This window comes from Ictalurus punctatus, chromosome 18 (assembly GCF_001660625.3).
Source record: "Ictalurus punctatus breed USDA103 chromosome 18, Coco_2.0, whole genome shotgun sequence".
Taxonomy (NCBI): Eukaryota; Metazoa; Chordata; class Actinopteri; order Siluriformes; family Ictaluridae; genus Ictalurus; species Ictalurus punctatus.
The window spans coordinates 8,541,242-8,560,026 of NC_030433.2; the positions used below are offsets into that span (position 1 = coordinate 8,541,242).

General features: G+C 45.0%; 2 protein-coding genes across 3 annotated transcripts in view; both read right to left on the minus strand.

The window, feature by feature from the left end:
* Positions 1–9,426: 9,426 nt before the first annotated feature.
* Positions 9,427–13,913, minus strand: LOC108278447 (uncharacterized). Of its 2 annotated transcripts, XM_017491834.3 has the most exons (4): positions 13,709–13,913; positions 12,358–12,571; positions 11,364–11,439; positions 9,427–11,251 (listed from the first exon to the last, which is right to left on the minus strand). In XM_017491834.3, exons 2-4 carry the CDS (start codon positions 12,541–12,543, stop codon positions 10,536–10,538), a joined length of 978 nt encoding a protein of 325 aa, XP_017347323.1. In that variant the 5' UTR covers positions 12,544–12,571; positions 13,709–13,913; the 3' UTR covers positions 9,427–10,535. The 2 variants fall into 2 exon arrangements, with proteins under 2 accessions (XP_017347323.1, XP_047017682.1); XM_047161726.2 differs by lacking the exon at positions 13,709–13,913 and having other exon boundaries at positions 12,358–12,765.
* Positions 13,914–15,634: 1,721 nt separating this feature from the next.
* stk32a (serine/threonine kinase 32A) overlaps positions 15,635–18,785 on the minus strand; it is a 35,845-nt gene continuing 32,694 nt past the window's right edge. Inside the window, exon 12 of the mRNA XM_017491829.3 lies at positions 15,635–18,225. Within this exon, the coding sequence (XP_017347318.1) occupies positions 18,108–18,225 (118 nt within the window). The 3' untranslated portion in view covers positions 15,635–18,107. The remainder of the gene's footprint in view (positions 18,226–18,785) is intronic.

Genomic DNA, 18,785 nt, shown 5'->3' on the forward strand with positions numbered 1-18,785 from the left:
CAGTGAGAATCGTTCTGTTTTTGTTTTTGATTAACTTTCTGACTTTAAAAAAAAAAAAAAAGTTTAATTTAAAAAGCAGACTTGAATCTTTTGCGATTTTAAAATCTTTTAATGTAGTTTTATTTTTCACAAATGCAGAACAGTGTAATCAGAACGATCTGGAATTTATATTAACTTCAGCATCAGGGAGAAATTCTTATCCAGAGTGACATAAACACAAACTTCTCTGTCCAGCCTAAATCTCTAAATATCCTGTCAGAGTTTTTATTTATTTATTTAATTTCATAAACTGTTCTTCATCTTTACATAAAGTGTAACAGAACTCGGGCTGGTTCAGGTTCAAACTGCTGAACATTTTTTTCATGCCAAATTACAGAATGTAGAGAAAGGGGCGGAGCTACGATGACAGGGCTCTACGATGCGCTCCAGAAGTTTGTGGAAATTTTCGATATCTTGAATAGTCTAGATATAGTTACAATTTTTCACCATTCCAAGGCCACTATTTCTATTTAGGAAAATTTGTGACTCAAAGTCTTATTGCTTCCATTGAAGCTGTTTTTATATATAAGATTTATGAGGTACTTTTCAATGTTTTTTGGTCAGGCTTTTGGACCAGACGCTACACAGACCAGACTGCCATCACTGAATGTAAATAATGGTTGTATTGTTTTAGTTATGATGTAACGTGTTTTAATCATTTCTCCTTTCATGTTTATTCAATATTTACAAGCGTTGGATTTGAACTCAAGACTCATTATCATTATCAACTACGGTACACGGTGTATATAGTACAGTATACAGTCATGGCCAAAAGTTTGCGATCACTATACATTTGTTCATGAAAACGGCTGTAGAGCATGCCAACAACTGTCCATATGCAAATCTACGCCCTTATTTATTTTCCTATTATTACATTTACTTATCTATCTATCATAGATCGATAGATAAGTAAATGTAATAATAGGAAAATAAATAAAGGAATAAATGACTTGATAAAACAAATATAAAGAATTTTAATTTATTTTAGCATGCCTTTTTTCCTTCGTTTATTATTTTTTGTGTTTATTTTATTAATTTATTTTATTAATTCTTTTTAACTTTTATGTATTTTTCCATTTCTTTTATATTTATTATTTATATTCATGCGTTCATTTATTTTTATATTTATTTAAACTTTTTTTTTTTTTAAATCTTTTTGCATTTATTCTTACATTTCTGTATCTTGTATGATAAGTAGGTGGGTGGTCTTACCATCGGTTCATTGTAGATTGAAGTTTACGCTCGATTAGTCTTCGTTTGTTTTGGAGTGACATCGGGTCGTAGTTCTCGTATAAACTACGGCGGACACAACTTAGCAAACGAAGTGGAGAGCCATGCATCAAATGACTGTGTTATTTAGAGTAGAGGTGCTTACTGATGTTTTAGGACAGCTGTATGCCCGTATGCATGTTGAAGTTCAGCCTGAATTGTTCGGCTCTCTGCAAAATATTGCCCTGCATATTCAGGATCTGTGCGAGTCAGAGGGTGCTACGGTTGAACGTCCATCTTATTCACTTCACATAACTTATCTCTCACTGCGTCAAACTGTCGCAAACACTGCAAAGTTGTTTGGTGTACATGAAAGAACAATCCAGCTCCTAGTAGCCTTATAGCCAAGGGCGGAGATTTGCATATGGATGGTAGGGACATATCCCTATCAATATTTTGGGAGGGCAGAATTGTCCCTACCAATATTTGCGCGAACTCATTCGTATTATCTTTGGAGTGAAGTCATGTCAATTCCACAGCATACTCTCCCAGAAGCTCCAGGATTTAGGCATGCTAGCATTTGATTGGCTGAAAGGGATGGGGGCGGGGCTATCTAAAGGCTCACCTTACGTGCAAATATCAAGCTGCCAGTGTAGAGTACAGACACGCAGGCGAGGGCTGATCGGCTGACAATGCTAACTGAGTTATCAAGGCTGTCAGCCCATACCTCAAGCATGGGTGAAAAATGTAGTCTTTCAGATGACTTTACTCCTTTTGCTCTATTGCCTGCACGGCACAGCATACATAAAGTATTTTTCCTGTGCCAACACATTTTGTACTTTGTAGATATCATGCCACCGAAAAAACGATGAGACATCAGGAGCTTTTTTCCCCCACCCAAAGAGTAAGTAATAGTAAACTAACTGTCCAGCAGCCACATTGATTTAAAATGAAAACCTGTTGGCGACCAAACGTCACCGGCCTTGCACTGCGGAAAGTAATGCCACCTGATGTTCGTTAACCATGTTAGCTAGCGTTAACTAGCAAGCTAACCCTGGCTTCTGTCATCTGCAGGCTAGCAGGTTGCTAGCTGGAACATAAAATAGGTGCACATATGAAATTATGTTGAGTTGAATTTTAGTCTAGAAATCCCATGAAAATGTCATCATTTGATGAATGAGTTTGTATGCAGGAAACGCAGCAGCAGGCTGAAGTAGAGCAGGATGAAACAGCTGCGTCTTCAGGGTTTCAGGTGAGGTCCTGATTATGAATTATATTTTGGAATTGTAGGCATCAGCATTAAAGTCAGTCTTTAGGATGTTCAGCAAATATACAGTATAACCTTTTGAAAGTCAACATATATTGGTCGTGGGGTTGTTTTGAAAAAAATCTTGCATCAAAACAACATAAGATCCTGTTCATTCAAAATTAACATTTCCCTCAAAAATAAATGGGATCCAAAGTTAACAAGTAATTTCATAGTTTACTTTCTTTTAGTCTTTGATCTGTTGCTTTGTATAATTTGTATTTAAATTTAAATACAGATCTTAATGTAAATATAGATGTTATATTTTAATAAACCATTTGGTTGTCAACATTAAACAGTCCTTTTTATCCGGGGTGGTTGGGTGTCCCTACCAATATTGAGACCAAACCTACACCCTTGTATCTATCTATCTATCTATTTTTAATTTCTGCACATTTGGTCCATCATACTCCACAGCACGTAGGCACAAAACTTTCATACGCTGTGCTGAACTCTGGGCTGTTTCTATACAATATTTATGGTGTTTATTAATCAATTTCACATTTTATTAATCTAATTTGTTGTAAAATATCCATTGATTTCTACATGACTTTTTCACAGTGAAATTTGCTAAACAAAATTAGTTAGTAATTTTTTTCATTTTCAGTGAAAAACAAGAAATAATGTTCAATATCTTGAATAATCTATATTGAGAATTCTGTGTTATTTCTATGTCGCTATTTATATTTATTTATATTTTTGACTAAAAGTCTGTCGCGACGGGCAGAGATCCGGCGCACACCAGAGGGAAAACGCTCCTTCTCCGACTGCCGCACCGGCACGACGTGGGCAGCTTCCTGCCGAACATTCCGCCAGCTGGAAGGACCGCCGCGGCAGGGCGGGGCTGACGCGACTCCGGCCCGCGATTGGCGGATCCAACGGGGAAGTCCCACCACTCAGGCGACGACGGAGGAGGATAAAAGAGCGCGCTTCCGGCCGGGAAGCGGAAGAGAATATCGTGGCGTCAAAACGGACTCCGTGCGTGTTTGCAGCGATTCGCAACCTCCGATCACGACGGTAACCTCACGCCTCACGCTAAATTCTTCTCTCTCTCTCTCCCTCTCTCCAGGAGTCGTAAGCGCGGACGAGACCGCCGGATAGTGAGAGTCGCACACACGGAGGACGCCGGCCCGGGAAAACCCCCGCCCCGCCTCGGGAATCCCGCCTCCGCCACGAGTCGACTCCGCCGGCCGTCACGCCTTCACAAACCCCCGCACTCTTCCATTTATCACACGTTCACCTCACCCTAGCCACAATAAAGCACCGTCTGCAACCACCCTTTGGTCTCCTGTGGGTCTGTACGCCGCCCTTCCCCGGGCTAATTCCTCACAACTGGTGGAGGATGCAGGCGTAGTACAGACCCGCCTACTGCAAAGAAAAAAAAAAAAAAAAAAAAAAAAGTTTATAAATAAACCCGCGAGAGAGAGAGGAAAAAAAAAAAAAAAAAAAAAATGGACCCCACCCTGCAACACTTGCTGGAGACCAGCCTCCAGCAGCACGCCGTGACGCAGCAGCTCGCCGAAAGCCTTCAGGTCGCCACACAGACACTGATCGCCATGAGGACTGAGACCCCCGCCGCCTCCACGCCTCTCCCCGACGCAACCAGCGAGATCCGCCGCCTACTACCCCCCCTTGGCCCCGAAGAGGACCTTGAGGCGTACTTCGAGACCTTCGAGAGTATCGCCTGCCGGGAGGGGTGGGACCGTGACGACTGGCCCCGTGCCCTTGGTCCCCTGCTCACGGGAGAGGCCCGAACAGCCTACTATGCCCTCGACCCGGAGGAGGCTACGGACTACCTGGCGATGAAGGAGGGAGTCCTGGCGTGGTGTGGCCGAACCCCTGGCCGGGCCGCTACTGAATTCCATCGTTGGGTTTATCGAACAGGTGCTCGACCACGTTGCCAGATGAACGCCCTCCTCCGGATCACCAAACGATGGCTCCGACCGGATCGGCATACCGCCTCGGAGGTGGCGGAGAAGGTGGCGGTCGACCGTTTCCTGAGAGCGCTACCCCGGGCAGAGAGACAGGCCGTGGGGGCCCACGCCCCAACTACGCCCCAGGAACTCCTGACTGCCCTGGAGCGAACCTTGGCCACCCTGGAGCTCGACTCCGGGGAGCAGCAGCACCTCGATCGGCCCCTCGGTGCCCAGGGCCCCCGGTCTGACCGCCAGACCCGGCCCCGCATCTGGAGGAACCCACAGAGGGCGCCCACTTGTGAACACCCCCGAGACGAGCCCATGCCTACAGAGCCGGAGAGGGAAGCCGCCCGGCTGCTTACAAAACCATGGCTGGCAGGCTGCGCCCTCCATCAGCAGCAACCGCCGGAGGCGCCCTCCGTGACGGTGTGGGTCGAAGGGAGACCGGTAACCGCCCTACTGGACACCGGGAGCACGGTGACCCTTGCCCAACCCTCCATCCTGCCTGAGGGGCGCCGACCAAGCGGGACGCTTACCGTGACATGCGTCCATGGGGACACCCGGGAGGTCCCCTCAGCTGAGGTCCAGATCCGGAGCGAAGCCAGCACCTGGCCCCTCCAGGTCGGAATCATCCCCGAACTCCCCGTGCCCCTCCTCCTGGGACGAGACTGGCCAGGATTCCGGGTGGTACCGAGAGCCGAGTCCTGGAGACCGCGGCGGCGGGGGAAGGGGATCCCAACCCGGCCGGCCTACCTGGCCCAGGACGACGGAGAGGCCACCTCAGAAGGTAAGACCCCCCAAACTACTAACCCTCTGTCATCTGTCTTTCCCCAGGTAAACCGGGAGGGAAAGTTCGGTCGGGAACAGAAGGAGGACGACCGACTGAAGCACTGCTGGGCCCAGGTACGGGTGATAGAGGGGGTCGACCAGAGCCCAGACCTGAGGCTCCCCACATCGTACTTCCTCGTCCGAGGGGGGCTCCTGTACCAACGGGCCTGCCGCCGCGGGGAGCAGGTGGACCTACTGGTGGTGCCCCGAGCCAAGACAGCCATCTTATTACACCTAGCCCACACCCATCCCCTCGGCGGCCACCTGGGGGCCCGAAATACCCTGGAGAAACTGCGGGACCGCTTCGTGTGGCCCGGGATGGACGCGGAGGTCCGGACCTTTTGTCAACAGTGCCCGCAGTGCCAACGCACGGCCCCGCGGAGGCCCCCGCCGGCGCCCCTGATACCCCTGCCCATCATCGGTGTCCCGTTTGAGCGAGTGGGCATGGATCTCGTGGGGCCCCTACCCAAGTCGGCCCGGGGCCATGAATACATCCTGGTCCTGGTCGACTACGCCACTCGGTACCCTGAGGCGGTGCCGCTCCGCAAGGCCACCTCGCAAAACATCGCCAGGGAGCTGGTACTCCTCTTCAGTCGAGTGGGGATCCCCAAGGACGTGTTGACCGACCAAGGTACGCCGTTTGTCTCGAAGCTAATGGCGGATTTGTGTCGTATGTTACAGGTGAAGCACCTCCGGACGTCCGTCTACCACCCCCAAACCGACGGACTTGTTGAAAGGTTCAATCAGACCCTCAAGCGGATGCTGCGCCGGGTGGTGGACGAGGAGGGGAGGAACTGGGACCTCCTCCTCCCCTACGTACTCTTCGCCGTTCGGGAGTGCCCCCAGGCGTCCACGGGCTTCACGCCCTTCGAGCTCCTGTTCGGGCGGCGGCCGCGGGGATTGTTGGATGTAGCCCGCGAAGCCTGGGAGGAGCAACCATCCCCGTTCCGCTCCGTCGTCGAGTACGTGCAGGACATGCAAGCCAGGATTGACAGGGTGGGCCCCATCGTCCGGGAGCACATGCTGGCGGCGCAGGAGGAGCAGAAGAAGGTATACAACCGCCCCGCACAGCCCCGGGAATTCCAGCCGGGGGACCGGGTCCTCCTGTTAGTGCCCAGCAGCGCCTGCAAGTTCCTCGCCCGGTGGCAAGGTCCATACACTGTCCTCGAGCGCCGGGGCCCAGTCAACTACCGCCTACAGCAACCCGGTAAGCCGAAGGACGGGAAGCTATACCACATAAACCTGCTGAAAAAGTGGGTGGAACCAACCCCGGTGGTGTCGGCGTTCGCAGTTCAGGACTCGGACCGGGGCAAGGGTACCTTGGTCGGCTTCGGGGAGGACCTCACCCCCACCCAAAGACAGGAGCTTACCGAGCTGACCGACCAGTTTGCAGATGTGTTTTCGGCTGCCCCGGGAATGACTCAGCTGGTCCAGCATGAAATCAAGACTCCTCCCGGTGTAGTGGTGAGACAAAGGCCATACCGTGTCCCCGAGGCCCGGCGCCAGGCCATCGAGGAGGAAATCAGTCGCATGCTGCGGGACCACATCATCGAGGAGTCCAGCAGCCCCTGGTCCAGCCCCATCGTCGTCGTGCCGAAGCCGGATGGGAGCATGAGGCTATGCAATGACTTCCGGAGGCTGAACCAGGTGTCGGAGTTTGACAGCTACCCCCTCCCCAGAGTGGACGACCTGATTGAGAGGCTGGGGAGAGCCCGATTCATATCGACCCTGGACCTCACCAAAGGCTATTGGCAAGTGGCGCTCGCACCGGAGGCAAGGCCCAAGACAGCCTTTAGCACGGCCACCGGCCACTGGCAGTACCGGGTTCTCCCCTTTGGGCTGCACGGGGCGCCCGCCACGTTCCAGCGGCTAATGGACATCCTCCTGCGACCCCACCGACAGTTTGCCGCGGCCTACCTGGACGACGTGGTCATACACTCCTCCACCTGGGCCGACCACCTGTTCCACCTCAGGGAGATCCTGAAAGCCCTCCGGGAGGCCGGCCTGACGGCGAACCCAAAGAAATGCCACCTAGGGCTGACGGAAGCCCAGTACCTGGGATACCGCATCGGACGGGGGATGCTGAAGCCCCAACAAAAAAAGATCGAGGCTGTGAAGGACTACCCACGTCCAACGTCGAAAAAACAGGTACGTGCCTTCTTGGGATTGGCGGGCTACTATCGCAGGTTCGTGCCTAACTTTTCTGCTGTAGCCTCTCCCCTCTCAGACCTTACAAAGAAGGGCCAGCCAGACCAGGTGAGGTGGACAGCCGATGCAGAAAGGGCCTTCCAGGCCCTAAAAGAAGCCCTCACCAGCGCGCCGATACTCCGCAACCCGGACTTTGACCTCCCGTTCACTGTACATACTGATGCGTCCGAGACCGGGCTGGGTGCCGTCCTCTCCCAGACCTTCGACGGGGAAGAACACCCAGTCCTCTACATCAGCCGGAAGCTGTCCCCGGCCGAGAGGAAGTATGCGGCGGTCGAGCGGGAGGCACTAGCAATAAAATGGGCCATCGAGGAGCTGCGATACTATCTGGCGGGCAGGCACTTCATCCTCATAACCGACCACGCCCCCCTGCAGTGGATGGCCAAGGCGAAGGACACCAACGCCCGGGTAACCCGCTGGTTCCTCGCCTTACAAGACTTCTCTTTTCAGGTTAAGCACCGGGCAGGGGCCCAGCATGGTAACACGGATGGGCTCTCACGACGAGACGCCCTCTGGGCCCACCACCGAGCGGCAGTAGGCTCGGAGCTGAGGGGGGGGTACTGTCGCGACGGGCAGAGATCCGGCGCACACCAGAGGGAAAACGCTCCTTCTCCGACTGCCGCACCGGCACGACGTGGGCAGCTTCCTGCCGAACATTCCGCCAGCTGGAAGGACCGCCGCGGCAGGGCGGGGCTGACGCGACTCCGGCCCGCGATTGGCGGATCCAACGGGGAAGTCCCACCACTCAGGCGACGACGGAGGAGGATAAAAGAGCGCGCTTCCGGCCGGGAAGCGGAAGAGAATATCGTGGCGTCAAAACGGACTCCGTGCGTGTTTGCAGCGATTCGCAACCTCCGATCACGACGGTAACCTCACGCCTCACGCTAAATTCTTCTCTCTCTCTCTCCCTCTCTCCAGGAGTCGTAAGCGCAGACGAGACCGCCGGATAGTGAGAGTCGCACACACGGAGGACGCCGGCCCGGGAAAACCCCCGCCCCGCCTCGGGAATCCCGCCTCCGCCACGAGTCGACTCCGCCGGCCGTCACGCCTTCACAAACCCCCGCACTCTTCCATTTATCACACGTTCACCTCACCCTAGCCACAATAAAGCACCGTCTGCAACCACCCTTTGGTCTCCTGTGGGTCTGTACGCCGCCCTTCCCCGGGCTAATTCCTCACAAGTCGTATTGCTTCGGTTGAAGCATGTGTAGAGCCCTGACCTCAACCCCACTGAACACCTTTGGGATGAACTGGAACTGGAGCTTCCTGACATCAACATCAGCACCTGATCTCAACCTCACTAACGCTGTTGTAGCTGAATGAACACGAGTCCCCACGGCCACGCCCCAAAATCTAGTGGAAAGCCTTCCCAGAAGAGTGGAGCACGTTATAACAGCGAAGAGAGAATACATCTGGAACATCTTTTCCATACTGTGCATTTAAGTACAGCTCAGCATGCTTTCCAGGTAGATTGTATTATTGGACACTGAGATTTTCTAAACAAAATGAGTTAGTAAAGAAATTCAGATAATTAGAGTACAAGGTAAAATATGATAATTAATCCATCAGCATGAATCATCTGAAAAGTGAAAAGTTTACATTAACTGAAAGGATGACTGTGTAATAAGCTACAGACTGAAATAAAGTCGAATAATAATGTATAGATCTGTAATATAAACTCATACCCAAATATCCAAACACATCAGTAAAGCTCAAACATATTTATAGTCCTTAGAGAAGAAGTGCTGCATTAAAAACCCTGATGGCCCGATGATGATCATTAATCCTCCTGTTCTGTTCAATTACAGCAGATTAAGTCTCTTCATTTGATCGTGAATCCTCCTGATCAGGTGTTTGTAATAACGAAGATGGAAGGAATCGAGGGGGATGGAGGAAGTGAGATGCCAAAAAGATCAACGCTTCACATTTACTTTTTACATTTATTCATTTAGCAGACGCTTTTATCCAAAGCGACTTACAAATGAGAAAATACAAGCAAAGCGATTATCAAGCAGAGAACAATACAAGTAGTGTTACCATACAAGATCCATTAATTGAGTTTGAGAAGAAGCAAAGTGCGCAGAGTAGAGGTGTAAGTGCAGATTTTTAAAAATGTATTTATTCATTTATTTATTTATCATGGGTTGGTTAGATGTTCACGGAAGAGGTGGGTCTTTAGATGTTTTTTGAAGATGATGAGAGATTCTGCGGTCCGGATTGAGCTTGGAAGTTCATTCCACCACTGAGGAACAGTTAGTTTGAAGGTTCTTGAAAGGGACCTTGAGCCATGCTGAGTAGGAACTACTAAGCGTCGCTCACTAATCGATCGCAGATTGTGTGAGGGAACGTAAGCCTTCAGGAGAAAGTTGAGGTAGGAGGGTGCTGTTCCAGTCAAGGTTTTGTAGGTGAACATCAAGGCCTTGAATTTAATACGGGCGGCTACAGGAAGCCAGTGGAGGGAGATGAAGAGGGGTGTGACATGGGTTCTCTTGGACTGGTTGAAGACAAGGTGTGCTGCTGCATTCTGAATCATCTGAAGGGGTTTCACTCATTTCAATAAGAACTCAAATTCAGCTTTATTAGGCTCCGCTTTAAATTTGATTTACAGATATTTATCTAAGTGCATTAATCTTTTTGTTGGAAATGAGCACCGTTGTTTTTTTTTTTAAAGTAAAATTTAAAAACCAAGATGTTGTTTTAAAGTTAAAACTTCAGAATTAAAGCAAATATGTTTCCCCACAAAACCACTGGCTGTGGTAAACAAAGGGAAAGTGTAATGTAGAGAAACATGTTCAGAAGCATTTCTGCACAGGTTGGGAGAGGAAATTGGATGATAAAACCCTAAACTCAAGGTGTGTTGGAAATATTGCTAATTTTACCACGGTGAACTGTTTGGAAAGGAAACACTGGTGTGTGTTTTTTCCAATGTCCAAAGTTTTTTGAGTTAGTTTCAGGTCTATGGGATTTAGGATGTAGTTGGGATGGATTATGAAAGGAAGACCTGGCAACCCTGAGCACGAGAAATAATCTCATGATCTCTGGTTAAACAAAGGTTCAACTTGACGCATAACGCGGTGACACCAGTTAAAAACATGACCCCTGCTGAACATGTCGCTCACTTGCTGTCTGACCGCTTCGAACCGGGCCTGTCCACCCGGATTACTGTCAATCCACTTTTGTCTTGCCGCTTGGTCCACATAGATTTGAAGGTTATTCATATCATTTAGGAGAGTTTCCACCCTTGTTCCGTCCTCGTCTGTCACATCGTTTGGGTTTATGTGGCCCAGCACGACTAACAAAGCGTCATGCAGCGCTCTGCAATATTGACCAAACGGGATTGCGTTCGCATCCACGTAGTCTTCATTATTATCAAAGAAAACCACCATGTTTGTCTGAATTTCTGTTGCTGTGCTTTGGGGAAGTGGGTGCCTGCCTAATTCGTCCATTGCCTGCTGATCATATCCTTGTAGAGGATTCATACGATGTTTATGTATAAAATCAGTCAGCACTTTGTAATGAAATTTAAGGATGCCGTTGTTGAAGACGTGTTCGCCTCTTTTCGACCTTTTCAGGTTTTCCCCCAGATCCTGATTGAACTTTGGATTGATGATATGACTGTTTGCTAACACTTTACACTTAATATCCTCCACTCTTTTCTTTCTCTCTCCCTGATGAGCTTGAGATGGTTTTGTTCCCTTTTTGGAACCTTTCCCCATATATTCAATAATATTTTCCATTCTGACCTCTGTGGAGGAAAAAAAAAAATACCCAAAATGTTTCCTTGTTATGATTTAGCTCTAAACTGAATTGATCTCATTTATATTTAGAACAGTGAGAAGAGCAGAAATAACACACACCTGTCACATTTTTGAGTCCAGAAAATTCAGTTGTTGCTACTGCAGCTGCTGCTGGTTTATCAGGAAGAGTCGACTTCTAAATAATGTAAGAAAAAAAAAAATCAGTGTCACTATGAACTGACATGATGGTGTACTGTGACATGCAATAAATATACCATATTTTACTGTGCATCCGGAAAGTATTCACAACGCTTCATTTTGTTATGTTACAGCCTTATTCCATAATGGATTAAATTCATTATTTTCCTCAAAATTCTACAAACAATACCCCATAATGACAACGTGAAAGAAGTTTGCTTGAAATCTTTGCAAATTAAAAAAAAAATTATTAAAAAAAAAAAAAAAAAGCACATGTACATAAGTATTCACAGCTTTTGCTCAATACTTTGTTGAAGCACCTTTGGCACCAATTCTAGGAAGAGTCCTGCTGGTTCCAAACTTCTTCCATTTACGGATGATGGAGGCCATTGTGTTCATTGGGACCTTCAGTGCTGCAGAAATGTTTCTGTACCCTTCCCCAGATCTGTGCCTCGACACAGTCCTGTCTCGGAGGTCTACAGACAGTTCCTTGGACTTCATGGCTTGGTCTGTGCTCTGACATGCATTGTTAACTGTGGGACCTTATATAGACAGGTGTGTGCCTTTCCAAATCATGTCCAATCAACTGAATTTACCACAGGTGGACTCCAATCAAGTTGTAGAAACATCTCAAGGATGATCAGTGGAAACAGGATGCACCTGAGCTCAATTGTGAGTGTCATGGCAAAGGCTGTGAATACTTATGTACATGTGCTTTTTTTTGTCTTTTATTTGTAATAAATTTGCAAAGATTTCAAACAAACTTCTTTCACGTTGTCATTATGGGGTATTGTTGGTAGAATTTCGAGGAAAATAATGAATTTAATCCATCTTGGAATGAGGCTGTAACATAACAAAATGTGGAAAAAGTGACGCGCTGTGAATACTTTCCGGATGCACTGTATATATGACTCACCTTCACATGTGTTTTTAATGACACTTCCATAGTGTTTTCAAGGGCCTTCTCTTTCTTCTTTATCACGGCTTTATTCCCTTCATACAGAGCCAACACCAACTCCACTGACTCTTTTACCGTCCCGATGACGGGAACGATATCCATGAACCCGATCCACACTGTCTTCATGTCGGACACAGCGGCCATGCTGTTACGCAGTCTCTGTATCTAAAACCTGTAAACAGAGGAAGTGTTGTGGTTTTATAGTGCTGTGGTCACATTTGTATGTTTCAGCGAAGCCAGAGGACAGACAGAAGCTTAGTAAAGTTGAGGATTGTGTAAAGGACATTAGACATTGGATGTTAACTAACTTCCTTCTACTTAATTCTGATAAAACAGAAATGCTTTTATTAGGATCGTGTAGCTAGAAGTAATCTTTCTGATCACATGGTTACTCTGGATGGTCTTTCTGTTTCATCATGTACAGCAGTTAAAGACCTTGGAGTGATTATTGACTCCAGCCTATCATTTGTTGCTCATGTTGATAAAATTACTAGGATAGCTTTCTTTCATCTCAGAAATATTTCTAAAATAAGAAACATATTGTCACTACATGATGCAGAAATACTAGTTCATGCATTCGTCAACTCCAGATTAGATTACTGTAATGCCTTACTGTCTGGATGTTCCAGTAGGAACATAAACAAACTCCAGTTAGTCCAGAATGCAGCTGCTAGAGTTCTCACTAGAACTAGAAGATACGACCATATCACACCGATATTACAGCCCACGGTTTCAAGCAGTTGTCTATTAGCAAATACAGCATGACAAATACTTAACTGCACTTAAAGCGTTCATAAAATTTTTAAAATAAAAACACCCAAAACTGTATACGGTACCATAACGACGTTTGTTGATACGTGAAATTCTGGAGGGACATCGGATGGCGTGGCGCGGTTGCATGCCTGCTAGAGGCTGGCTACCAGCAGCTACTGTCCGGACTATGCAACCCTGGCTGATTCTATTCAGTGTAAGTCATCAGGGAAAGGGAATGACCAAAAATGTACCGAATTGTAGTGTGCCATAAGGGCTCATGCAGTTGTGCAAGGTACATGAACATATATTGTGTGTGTGTATACATTTGAAGTATACTCAGTATGTGTATATATATATATATATATATATATATATATATATATATATATATATATATATATATATATATATATATATATATATATATATATAAATAAATATGTTTCGAATTTTTAGTGTTGGTAGATCTCTTTGCCTGGTCATGTTAAAAGTAGCTCACAAGTCAAAAAAGTGTGGGTACCCCTGGTGAATATTCTTAAAAATAAACATGGCTTACCTGTGGTATTTTTCTGAACGTAGAGTTTCCTCAGCAGGCTCACTCTGTCACTCGGTTTTGATCAGATTTCTGTAATGAGCAGCACGTCTGGCCCTTTATATACAACAGGGGTGTTATCTTATCTGGAAAGGGCCGGCGTGGGTGCAGGTTTTCATTCCAACCAAGCAGGAGCCATGATTCATGAGAATTATGAGAGTGTGTGTTGTCAAAAGAAGTGTTGAGCAACAGCTCAGTGCACTAAACCCAGGCGTTGCCTTCCCAGGAAAGGAATTTCAGTTATGAAAATGATTAGCACACTCTCTTCTAAGAAATTAAGAAGGGAAAAAAACAGACTCATGACATTCCTGTTTTTAACTTCCATTTTCCACTGAGGTTTGATGTTTCTTTTTTTTTAACTTTCTTTTTTATTTCCTTCAAACATCATGCATTACAAATACAGTACAACACCCTGCTTCCCTTTTTCATTTACACTGCGATAGTTACTAGCTGTCTTCATGTAGTCCGTCTATTTACAAAGTACTGTACATATCTGTCCGTAAATGCATCTGACTGGTTCTTAAATTTGTGCCATTGAAAAAGAGAAGGGTGCTGGGGTGAAGGATGTTCTCATCATCTCATTATTCATTTCCATTTAAACTCCCTCCAAGTGTTGCGACTGCTGACAAAATGTACTTCGGTACATACAGTGGATATAAAAAGTCTACACACCCCTGTTAAAATGGCAGGTTTTCTCAGAACTTTTCCTGCCTTTTATGTGAAATTACAACGTATAAAAATGAAGTGCAAAACAATCAAACATTTTAGGGAAAAATAAAAAACTTACAATAACCTGGTTGCATAAGTGTGCACACCCTTTTATAATCAGGAGGTGTGGCTGTGTCCAGGACGATCCAATCACGTTCAATCTCATGTTCAAAAGTAATTATCATACAGCTGGCATCACTGAAATTTTTCTGATTAACCCCAAATAAAGGCCGGCTGTTTCTGTAGGATTTTCTTCACATCTTCTTGGTTTCATCTGATGAAGCTTCGAGTGCAAAGAGCTTACAGAGCATGTATGGGATATCACTTGTTGAAAGCTTCTGACTAGAGGATGTGAAGGTATAATGAAGGTCATCATCAACAAATACAGAAAATGGAGCACTGCAGTGACATTAAAGCCTCGACAAGCCTTCACATTAAACGTAAATGTGCTGTACTCAAAAAAAAAATCCCAAATTTGGCTTTGTCGTTTTCTACCTATTCATTTAGCCATTGGTGAAAAATACACTGTACTCTTCCATCTGCTGGTCATTTACACTTCAGCAACATTGATGGATCCACTCTGTTCAGCCTCTGTTTTTAAGTTAGACCACTCAACATTTAAAATGTGTGTTATTCTCTGAAATTCTACTTACTTTTCATTCGTATTGCAGGTGGACGTTATAGCTATTTTTATTTCAATTAAAGAAAATATTTTTTCTCTCATAGTTTTAGTTTCCATGATAGTTTTAGTTAGCGATGATAACCTTGGTCCTTGTTTGAGATTCTATCAGTAGGAGTTCTATTGGTGTGGGTATTGCTGCTATGCTTCTCTATAAAAACTCTGTCCTTGGCAATTAAAATTCATTATTTGTTCAAATGTCTTGAGGTTTTGATGTAAATAGATTCTATAAGTCCTTATTCTGGCCATTATTTAAACCTGCCATCCATACAGTGGGGTTTAAAGCTCTTTCGATGACCTGTGCTTGCTAAAGCAGAGATTTGCCATGGGTAGAACCAAATTAGAGTACATGGTAAATATGGACCACTCTCCAGTTTGAGAACTGATTTTACTAATATTAATGAGGTCATGAGTACACGTGGAGGTTCTGCTCGAGAACCATGTAGAGATGTTTATTTCTTTGCAGTGCTTTAGTGTCAGGAATACAAACGCTTGGAACGATCTGAGTTGTCAAAAAAGTTTATTAAAAAGATAAAAATGTTCTATGGCAAAACTCTCACATTTTCATCCATAGTCGACATTTTATCTCGTGTAAACACACATTTTCTCGCTCAGTTTAAATACCCAACAAACACAAATACATCACAGTAAAGAAACAGTGAACGACTTTTAATAAATTAAAACAAAGCGCCGGTGAATTTTCCCTTTTTTGTGCTTCCTGAAATGAAAAGATACGAGTGCAGTTAGCATTTCATATCCAAAGCCGCTTCTCTTACACTATGAGCTGTGGTCCAACACACCGTCTAACACACCCTCATCCACTTCCTCTTTCGCGATAGTAAGCGCAGTTACTAATACTAAACCTATAGAGTGTGTACATCTCTTCAGCTGCATTGTCCTCACTGCCAAAGTTGTTCCTGCTCGCACATAACTTACCTAACTCCTTGCATGAGTGTGCACTCGTGTGTTATCGTGTCAAAGAAGTGAAAGAAGGCGTGTGAAAACCAGCACTAGAACGCAGGACGGCGGTTAGCAAAGCGTCACCTATAAGCAAAGGATCCATAAAGCTAAAGCTCTTCTCTAAAGTGAATTTGGAATTGAGCTAAGGCAAATACACAGTCAGGGCTAAAAGTCTGCGCGCATCAACAAGATCTTTATTTTTCATCAGAAATCAAACACTAAACCAACAACATTTCACAGTTGCACATACACACACTTCTGGTCTCTTCTGGATGGAACGATGAAATACAGATATCTTTACAACCTAGATTATCTGAAGTGTCCACGATAACATCGGACCTCATGTAACAACCCTTTAGTAAATTACGTGTAAAGGTGTTTTCCAAAACGAACCAGAAATGCTGATTAATTCCAATCAGACATAATGGACCAAGTGCATTCACGTCACAGCTGATTTAACCCACAAAACTCCATAAAAGAGCTGAACATTACAAAATGGCATCTGAATGGTGAAAGAGTGCCTCCTAAGCACGGTATGCGTAAAATATTCCAGTGGCACAGCTCAGCCACTGCAGCTCGTCCTCTACCAAAGACACATGCACTAACTAACTCACTGCAAAAAAATTCTCGAATATTTCTCATTATGAGATAATTATTATATAGCGAGCCTACTTCCAAACATTTTTTTACTCATTTCAAGCTTAAAATCGTCCAATTCTGTTGGCAGATCATTTGCTTTGTTGTTGAAATGAACACTTAATACAAGCAAAATGATCTGCCGATAAAAAAATAAAACAAATTCAAGCTTCAAAGGAGTAGAAGTATCTAGAAACAGGCTTAGTAATGTTAATGTGGTTTATTGTAACCTGATAATAGAAAAATTTTATATACGTTTGATTATATTCAAGATTTATTAACAAGTATTAAGATGCTGTTTTTTGCACCTAATAAAATGGCAAGTCTTTGTATAATTTCATTATTAGATGTGATTTGAAACTAATTAATCGAAGATCACATCAATCGAGCAGCAAAATGTAGGATACGAATGTATTTCCCACAGAACTGGATTTTTAGGAATATTTGGATATTATCTTTTATAAATTCTCTTGTGAATGATTTAGTATCCGGTGGAATAAATCCAGCCTGATGTGTGGTGCTGAATGTCACAATAACTCTCCTGCTTCCTTTATGTTTCTGAGGCCGTTTATTTCTTTCAGACAGTATCGCACAACGTCCAGTATCGTGCTTTAACACCCGAATAACAACTAACACCCGATCTTGCCTCGCTTAATACACTATCAGAACGCACGCTACTGGAAGACAGATGTTAAATTCATGCTGCTGAGTTGATTTAAAGCTATATTAGTGTTTGATAACTGATGAAATGAAAGCAGTTGCTGGTGCTCGCAGACTTTCAGACCCAACTTGCATAAAGCGTGAAGTGTAAGGCCACTCATCAGAATAGAAACTCACATAAAGCTCAAACAAAAGCAAAGTTGGGAGTTTACAGGAGATAAAAAGACACAAACTTCTCAGCTGGGTCTCGATGTGGTTTTTCTTTTTTCCCCAGACCTTTTGTAAAATCTACATCCAAGTGAGAGCATATGTTTCTGTGTTCGATATGTGTTTGAATTAAGTTACGTCTAACTCCGCCCCTCATGCTACTCTTAACCAATCAGAACTTTACACACACGTTACATCAGCAACAACTCTTCCTCATCTACATTCACGAGAGTGCTTTGTTTTCAAAGGAATGAAAATAAACAGAAGAGAAAATACTAAGCAGGAGCGATTGCTTTCTGAGCTGCGTTCTTTACACCTCCCTGCGTCTCAGAGATGATCTTAAGCTCCTCGATTCCTCAGTTAAAGGAGAAACTGACTCAGTTTATCTGTTCGTAAAAACATTGTCCACTGGCTGCTCCTGGTGCTCTCTCTCTCTCACTAAGCCTGAGCTGATTGAGTTGATGAGCTTCCTTCCCTTTGAAGGTTTTTTTTTTAATTTAACAATTTAAAGCTCTAACTCGATAAACTCGCTGCACTGGTGACGTTGTTGTTCTGTCCGTCCTCGAGGGCTCGGCTCTCCTCTTTCAGGTTCATGTTGCTCGAGTCCGTGTCTACGTTGGCCTTCCTCAACCTGTACAAAATTAAAAGAGCAATCACGTGGTGACAGCACGATAATAAAGGCACACACTCAGAATGGATAAATGGAGTATAAATATGAATACATTATTCAGACTGAACCAAAGTAGGGTTGTGATCAAATATGGCTATTAGAGAAACTCAAATCTTTGCGTTATTCATTCATTTGACAAATGTACATTTTGGAAATCTAAGTCTGAATACAGATTTTGTGTGCTACTACATTTTAGAAATGTTACGAAGAGTCGTGGTTAGTCAAGCCACAAGTAAATGAAGAGGGTACATGCTATTTTAGTCTTTTTCACTGTTGTGACGCTGCACAAGCGTACGAGTTCAACAGAGAAAACAGACACATTTCTCCAGCCATCTATCTCCGCTAGCGCCTTGAAAACATAGAGTGATTGATTCAGTGGAACAAAGGAAGTCATGAAAAAGTACATGGAAATAACATTTACTGAGTGATGATTTACAAGTGGATACGTACACAGGTAAGAATACGGATAGGGATACAGATACGGATACAGATACGGACACAAATACGCATACGGATCCAGA

Bases quoted from the DNA above. Each gene is read 5' to 3' on its own strand.
- LOC108278447 (XM_017491834.3), bottom strand. From the start codon at position 12,543: ATGGCCGCTGTGTCCGACATGAAGACAGTGTGGATCGGGTTCATGGAT. The intron at 11,440-12,357 runs GTGAGTCATATA...TACATTATTTAG, and splicing joins CATTAAAAACACATGTGAAG to AAGTCGACTCTTCCTGATAA. The intron at 11,252-11,363 runs GTGTGTGTTATT...TTTCCTCCACAG, and splicing joins TGGACTCAAAAATGTGACAG to AGGTCAGAATGGAAAATATT.